This window comes from Cotesia typhae, unplaced genomic scaffold (genome assembly GCF_013202065.1).
Source record: "Cotesia typhae breed Kobodo isofemale line unplaced genomic scaffold, CoteBio_Ctyphae contig_5, whole genome shotgun sequence".
NCBI lineage: Eukaryota > Metazoa > Arthropoda > Insecta > Hymenoptera > Braconidae > Cotesia > Cotesia typhae.
Genome location: NW_027423757.1, coordinates 11,064,864 through 11,073,139, shown reverse-complemented (window position 1 = coordinate 11,073,139; position 8,276 = coordinate 11,064,864). Strand labels below are relative to the sequence as shown.

The window sequence follows — 8,276 nt, the reverse complement described above, 5'->3', positions numbered from 1 at the left end:
AAAAACACATTCACATTGTGCGGACAACAATAATATCTTTCAGGTCAGCCCTAGAACCGGTTCACAGCGCTCAAACTTCAAGTAAGGGGTAAGAATATTCAACGGCATGCAGATGCAGCCAAATATTTTATTATATTATGTATTATGTATAATGTGTAATGTATTATGAAATTTGAAGAACAATGGCAGGTTAAAGAGGCGTTTTGTCGGGCAAGATTGTGGGAAATTTAAAACTTTATTTGTGTAACACTTTTTCAATGGATTTCTAGAGTACTCAGATCTCATTGAGGTAAATTAAGATTGTCGGTTTTGCTTTTTTTACTATTAGGTACAAGTTTTTATTTTAACAGGTGTAAATATTCTTTTTTTTAACTAATTACTCTTAATTTTCTTTTCTCCAATAAAAAAGAGTTAGACTAAATAAAAAAGTAAATTTTGATACTAAAGTATGGTTAAAATTTTTTTTTATTTAATTTTAAAATGTCAAATTTAAGAAAAAAATATTTTCATCATCATTTTACTATTACAGGTAATAAAATGTATAAAATAGATAAAAAAGTGTATTATTCAGCCCAAACAATAAAACGAATTCAACCTCAAAAAGTTTACCCCCTACCGTAGTCGCTCACGGCCTTAGTAGTAGTTTATGCGAATTTAAAAAAAAAAAAAAAAGAAAAAATAGATACACGCAGCAAACAAAATTATATATTTAGTAAATAATTTCAACGGTTTTGATTTTGCAAACAATAACCAGGAAATATTGCCTATCATTATTTATATAAATAAAATTTAATCGTGGGAATTTTCAACGCGAAAAATATTTAAGCATAGACACAAAAAAAAACACGACTTGTGTTTTTCATTCCATATTGCAAGTGTTTTTGATACCGCCATATGTCAGCGCGGTGTAATAGCATTAAATCTATATTATTTGCGCATTTCTTCGCAGGGGTGCGACTGCTACGGTTTCCCATAGAAATGCCGCAGAAGCAAAAATTATTGAGTAAAAGTTTAAAAAAAAAATAGGCCGGATGTCAAAATTATACACCGGGTAAATAGAAAATATTTTTTAAAATTTACTTGCACTTATTTTGTTGAAAGGAGTAAATTTAATTGACAACAAAAAAATTTTATTATCATTTTAACAATTGATTTATTACATATGAATATATGCTAGAATTTTACTATTAATGAATTGAAGAATCTTCGCAAAAGCGTTATTGTGTAACGTCTATCACGAGTGTCAATATTTATTGGTTGTGTAATCGATCTCGGTAATCTGACAATTGTTATTTTGCAAAATCTCTCACTGAAATCCGTTTCATCCACCGTTGCAGGAATTGCATCAAACACAACCATTATCTTAAAGAAAATTTCTTTCATTAAATTTTATTTTTTTATTAATTTTCTAATAAAAGCATTTAAAATATACCGTCCGATTTTCATGATAAAGTTTTTCATATCTGTAATCAAAGCCAGTTGGTTGAGTTATGCGCAAAATTTCTTTGGCTATTATTTCATCTTGATCACTAAATTCCAGTTGGAAAAAATTCAGCAACCTTAGGTCCTTTCCAACACCGACAATAAAAACCTCGTTATCAAATCGTCGGCTGGGAGAATTTAATAAATAAATAATTAATTAGTTTGATCATATACGGGTAAGAAAGTTAATTAGACTTAGGAGAAAAATCTATTTAATAATCGTAGTCCCTTAAGGCAGGAATGAAATTTTTTTTATAGTGAAAACCACTACCTCACGATCCGGTAATATCGATCCATATCAGTAAAAACTGGAGGTGTCACATATTGTCTGCCATCCTCGGCGTTAAAAATCAAAATTTTATTCTTCCAACTTATCACGAGAAATATTTTTTGATCTTCTAAAAAATAAATTATTCTTTAAAGTTAATAAAAATATTTTTATACTTACCGTCGATGCAACACAACAAAAAATAATCATACCAGTCAGCCAAATTTGGATACGGTTAACTTGAGGCGGTTCATAAGAACCTTCCAGAAAAATTGGTCTTATTAATAATTGCTTCTCAGTTTTTATGTTAATCAAATTCACTTCTCCGGTATAAAAAATTATGTAGGCAAGGTATTCACCTGAGATAATTACAAAGGTAATCAAGAATAAAATGTTTGAAAAGTTTTGAATAAGCAATTAAAAAAATTTCGCGAACCTAACAAACTGAAACAGTTATAGACTGAATAAACTTTATCGTAGTCCTTAATGTAAGGGAGATAAGAATATGAACGTATCATATGATTGGCTTTTTTGAAAGGAAAATTCCATCGTGAGTAGAGCAGGAATAATTCTCTTCAGTTTTTTTTGATAAATTTTTATATTCTTCACTTTTTATCAGGGGGAATCTTAGTTTCAATAGTTAGTGCAAAATTGGTTTTAATTTTTTACTCAAGCATAATCTTTTTCAAACATCTGAATCGTTGATTATTAAGCTCCAAGATTTATGCACTTTGCGTAATTTTAAAAGTTTTGTTGGATTGATCAAATTAAAAATTAACTCGAATGAACGAGGAGCGATGTAAATGTCGTCCATTTGTTACACAGAAATCAACCGGTCGGTTACAAAAAATTAACAAAAAAATTTAATTGAACACTGTAAAATTTTTTAAACACTAGAAAGAAACTAAATATTGTTTTGGTTGAAAAAATATTGTAATTTGGAATTTATGTCTTATTTTAGAGCAGACGAGTCTCACGTTTGACAATTGAACACTCAATAAGTGTACTGAGACATTTCTGATTTCTATATATTTGTCACGAATAGAAAGAATAATAATAATCGAGAAAGTATTAATCAATTTCGAAATTGTTCTCGAGCAAAAAATCCATTGGGACAATTTTTAGTTTGTTTTATTGGTCATTAAATGTATTATAGTTATAAAATATGATAAATTCTTTTGATAAAAAATTTCAAGTCAAAATTACCAGCGCATAAGTCGAAAAGTTTCGAGAAAATTCTAAATGTGTTATTACGATTATAACAAAGTTATTCGGCACCTTACATAGGCGTGTAAATATATAATAATAAGCTCATAAAACATAAAATTCTTTAAATTTGTGTGTCGAAGCCATAAGTATGTTCATCAAGATCCAAGATAATCTATCGCATACTGTTGTTCCACCATATTCGCGTCGCTTTGAGTCACAAAACTTCGACAACTGAGCTCATTACCGCCTAATGTGTGATCGTAAACCGTGAAATTTAGGTTTTGGTTGTAAAAAAAAAAAAGATTTTATAAATATAGAGCGCATTTTTTCTTCAATATTTTTTGCCTAACTAGCGACTATAATGATCAAAATCTCGGTATGCAGAATCGCTACATAAAAAAAAACTTTATTTGAATCAAGTAAATAATTTTGAAAAATTTCAAGTTCTGGATTTGAGTAGAAAAATTCTTATAGTAAGAAATTTTTCTAGTTTAAAGTAAATTTTACTTGATTCGAGAATTTTTCTCTTTATTCAAGTCAATTTTTTTTCGGTGTGATTTTATTGTCGCACAGATAAAAAAATTAACTTTACTCAAGAGCCAAAATCTTAAGCCAAGAATACCATTTAGAAAAAAATGATTTTCTTGAGTCCAGAGAATACATTTTTAGACCAAGAATAATTTCTTACCTCAAAAATTTATTTTTTTGACTCAAGAAAATCATTTTCTTCAAAATTGTATTCTTGGCTCAAGATTTTGACTCTTATGAATTTAATTAATTAAGTTAATTTCTTTATTAGTGCGGAAATTCACTGAAAAGCACTGAATACTTTGATTAATTAATTAGATTGATATAAATTGTTAAGGAGATGGTGATAAGTGATGAAACTCTACATTCAACATTAACATTAGCAATCTTAGGAACTGGTGAAATATGGCAACCCCAATATTTCAGCGGCGACCCTGCAAACGTGTCAACCAACAGAAACAGCAACACACCTCTTCCCTTCTCGTGTGTGACACTTGAATGACAGGTATATAGGGAAGTTATGACACGCCGCAGCCAAAGTGTCGGTGCAATCGTAAAAATTGCTCGCCAGACAATTACTTATTATCGTCTCTCCACTACTCAGGAACCATTTTCATTTCGACTAGATTTTTTATTTTTTTAATTCATTAAAAAATAATTAATTTTAATTAAAAAAAAAAAAATTCATTCATTCAAAAATATTTAAAAAAAATTTAAGTAATTTTTAAAAAGCACAAAAATTATTTTTAATTGGATTTTTATATAAATGCATTTACTTGGATCAAAGGTATACATTGTAATAGATAACTTATAAATGTATGTAACCATTAGGGTGATTCAAAAAAAAAGAATATTTTTTTTTTCGTTTGGTACTCTGAAAAATAGGTTCCTAGACACCTCTAAGAAAGCCTCTCCAAGCATGAGTTCTTAATTGTAACGGGAAGGTCCTCCTTCTTACAGTTTTCTATTTTTTCTTATTATCAGATAGAAAAATTTATATCTCGCTTCCAACTACTTGAAAAAATATCTTGTTCCTTAGATTTTGTAGGAAATTGAATGCTCTACAAAAAAGGTCTCTTACGATTTTTTCGTAAACCCAACCGTTTAAAAGATATTAACGGTTACAGTTTGATTATTTTTGGGAAAATTTGTTATTTCTTATGAATTTTATAACTCAATGAAAAAAAATCATTATGAATGATGAAACTCATAGTTTTGTAGGAAATTTACTGCTCTATAAAAATGGTCTCTTATGATTTTTCGATCAAGTTGAGCGTTTACGAGATATTCATCGTCAAACATCAATGCATATCAATTTTTCTAGTTTTTGATCAATAATTCGAAAAATTTCAATTTATTCTGTGAGTTTCAAGGAAATTTAGACAAATTTGAGTTTTTATTATAAAAGCAACTCCTATAGATGTTTTCTGTTCAAAAATTCATTTGAAAGTTTTTATTCTAATAATATTTTTTTATTTTATCTTTAATAATTTAAAATCTTAATCGCGTTGTCATTTATTATTATGAAATTTGTTCAGTGCGTATTTTTAAATTGTTTTTCACAAAATATACATAAAATTTTCGTTCGAGGGGATTTTTGTTTTGAATTCCATTTCTTCTTCTGTTTGTCTTCTGAAACTAACGCCATCTATGTTTTTTACTCTCAACTATCTTCAGTATCTACCCATTTAATACCGTATTTTCAGTGTTCCTAAAACTGATCATCTTGAATACGTAATAAAATAATTCATTTTAAATAAGTCTTATAATCATCACATAAATTTATTTATCATCAATTAACCTACAATGAATAAAGAAATACGTTTTATCGGAATACCTCTACAAAGAATTTCGGAACGTAAGTTACCAAAAGTGAAAGAGGTTATGCGTGTGTTTTTCTACCAACTTAAAATTTTAAAGTATTCAATCAAACAAAGTGCTAAAAATTCAGTTGACCAAGTTATTGAACTGTGGAGAAAAAATCAGATTCCAACTAGTGGAGCTCCTAATGCAGTCAAAAATTTCTTCGCTATCACAGTCAATGGTTAAAATTACAAAAAAATTTCGATAAAAAGAATTCAGCGCAAAACCAAAAGGAAATGAAATTCAGACTGATCTTGAACAATTATTCGACATTGTGAGCGAAAAATCCTTAAAAGTGCTTGATGATAATATTAGAAAGTTGTATTTGGATCAAAAATTCGGTACCCATAAAGAGATTCTTTCTAATAATGTACCTGTATCAAACTTAACCACAACTATGATGGGAATAGATGAGAGTAGTAAGTATCTGAGATATTTAATTATTATAAAGTCAGGTAGTAGTGTAACTTTTCATAGATGACTAGATGACATTTGACTAGACAATTTTTGGAGTCCTTTCTTAATTATTTGTCATCAAAATGAATAAATTCTATACATTTTCTTCGTTTAATTTATAAAACAGATCTTATTCCAGACTTAGATCAACCGTCTACCAGTCATGCGATTGTTCCAAGTGAAAAATCAGAGTCGTTCTCTACGTATACATTAAGTGGAGTTACAAATTTTGGATCTGATTCAGAGTATGAACCTCCAATTCCGACAAAACGAGCAAAACTTGATGTCTTAACTCCTGAAGTCATTTTTGGACTCGACCGAGCTAATGTCAGCAGTAGAAATGCGATGTTTATTATTGCTCCGGTTTTACTAGCAGTAGGTATTAAAATTGAAGATACAACGCTCAGTTATAGTTCAATTCAACGAGCTCGTATGCTTCAAAGAGAAGACATTGCTAAAGGACTTAATGACAACTTTAAGACACACGATAAATACGTTATGCATTGGGACGGAAAAATGCTGAATGACCTTGTTGGATCAAAATCTGTGGAACGGCTACCAGTTATTTTAACTGCATTTGGTACCGAACAATTACTTGGGGTTCCAAAAATGAATTCTGGGACGGCAGACAATCAAACATCAGCCATTTTATCGACATTGAGTGAATGGGGTATTACTAATTATGTTAAGGCGATGTGTTTTGACACGACGGCAGTTAATACAGGTAACTTATCAATGATAATTTAATCTAAAAATATTTAATTATTAACGTTCTAGTTTAATTTTTATTGCTTACTGAATTTCACTTTTGAAATTATTGAGAATTATTTACTCATTTGGATTTTAAATATAATCTACAATTTGTTGAAAATATTAAATTTAACGATAGTTATCTATTTTCTTTATACAGGAATTCATAACGGTACATGTAAGGCAATTGAAAAGACTTTGGGAAGAGAGTTAATATGGTTACCATGTCGTCACCACATTTTTGAGATCATATTGAGAAGTGCATTTGAAGTATATTGGCCTGTGTCATCTGGGCCAAACGTACCAATGTTCGGAAGATTTAAAAAATCATGGGATGAAATAAATAAAACTAATTATAAATCTGGAATTGAAGATACTGTTGTTGCTGATATCATTTTGGATAAAAAAAATGAAATATCTAGTTTAATTGCACAATTCTTACAGGTATGATTTAACTGCGATTTTAAGAAAAAAAATTTTCTTGTTTCTGACAAAATTTTAATTGTTTTTGATAGTTACTACAACCCCGAGATGACTATAAAGAATTGTTGGAATTGTCGTTGATTTTCCTTGGAGAAATGCCTCAAGAAGAAATTTTTTTCAAACGTCCTGGTGCAGATTTTGCAAATTTCCTTGAAACTCACAGAATAAATTGAAATTTTTCGAATTATTGATCAAAAACTAGAAAAATTGATATGCATTGATGTTTGACGATGAATATCTCGTAAACGCTCAACTTGATCGAAAAATCATAAGAGACCATTTTTATAGAGCAGTAAATTTCCTACAAAACTATGAGTTTCATCATTCATAATGATTTTTTTTCATTGAGTTATAAAATTCATAAGAAATAAAAAATTTTCCCAAAAATAATCAAACTTTAACCGTTAATATCTTTTAAACGGTTGGGTTTACGAAAAAATCGTAAGAGACCTTTTTTGTAGAGCATTCAATTTCCTACAAAATCTAAGGAACAAGATATTTTTTCAAGTAGTTGGAAGCGAGATATAAATTTTTCTATCTGATAATAAGAAAAAATAGAAAACTGTAAGAAGGAGGACCTTCCCGTTACAATTAAGAACTCATGCTTGGAGAGGCTTTCTTAGAGGTGTCTAGGAACCTATTTTTCAGAGTACCAAACGAAAAAAAAAATATTCTTTTTTTTTGAATCACCCTAGTAACCATCGAGGTTGGTCAGGTCTCACGATTCTCATTCTGATTCCCGATGAATGGAGGATCGAAAAATGTTTATTGTTTTGGCGATCGGACTTCAGAGTGTAGATAACAAAGTGTAAAAGAGAGCAAATTGGTCTGGGATATTATATGTGGGATTTAATACAAGGGCGTGACAGAATGTCGAGCAGGAGACAGGAAATGGAGGAAAGGAAGAGAGGAAGGAAGTGTCGTGGTCGGCTCTTCCGGGCAGCTGTTCCTGTTAAGGTACTTTTTACACGTACATAATCCACCTATGTCTTTATGAATATAACATATATGTATGTTACTTCGGCTCGGGTAAAGCTATCCACCATCAGCCTCAGCCACGAGACAACCCTAAACCCTACAAGTGCCATTGCGCCCAACACTGAACCGAACCGGTGTACTGGCTTCATTTAATGCCGAAATTTAATTGCCCGCCGCGGTACCTTTTTTTTTATTTTTAAAATTATCATTTGTGTTCTTAGTTATCATTATTATTATTATTATTATTATTATTATTATT

General features: G+C 29.8%; 2 protein-coding genes across 3 annotated transcripts; one reads left to right on the top strand and one right to left on the bottom strand.

The window, feature by feature from the left end:
* Window positions 1-894: 894 nt before the first annotated feature.
* On the bottom strand, window positions 895-3,416 carry LOC141530806 (uncharacterized). Of its 2 annotated transcripts, none has more exons than XM_074248132.1 (5): window positions 2,187-3,416; window positions 1,963-2,109; window positions 1,751-1,880; window positions 1,433-1,610; window positions 895-1,362 (listed from the first exon to the last, which is right to left on the bottom strand). In XM_074248132.1, the coding sequence occupies exons 1-5, from the start codon at window positions 2,266-2,268 to the stop codon at window positions 1,174-1,176; spliced, it is 726 nt and encodes a 241-aa protein (XP_074104233.1). In that variant the 5' UTR covers window positions 2,269-3,416; the 3' UTR covers window positions 895-1,173. The 2 variants fall into 2 exon arrangements, with proteins under 2 accessions (XP_074104233.1, XP_074104234.1); XM_074248133.1 differs by having other exon boundaries at window positions 1,754-1,880.
* A 1,555-nt stretch (window positions 3,417-4,971) lies between these two features.
* LOC141530650 (uncharacterized) lies at window positions 4,972-7,749 on the top strand. The gene is made up of 4 exons (XM_074247877.1): window positions 4,972-5,769; window positions 5,934-6,530; window positions 6,717-7,000; window positions 7,072-7,749. Exons 1-4 carry the CDS (start codon window positions 5,748-5,750, stop codon window positions 7,210-7,212), a joined length of 1,044 nt encoding a protein of 347 aa, XP_074103978.1. The 5' UTR covers window positions 4,972-5,747; the 3' UTR covers window positions 7,213-7,749.
* The last annotated feature ends 527 nt before the right edge of the window (window positions 7,750-8,276 follow it).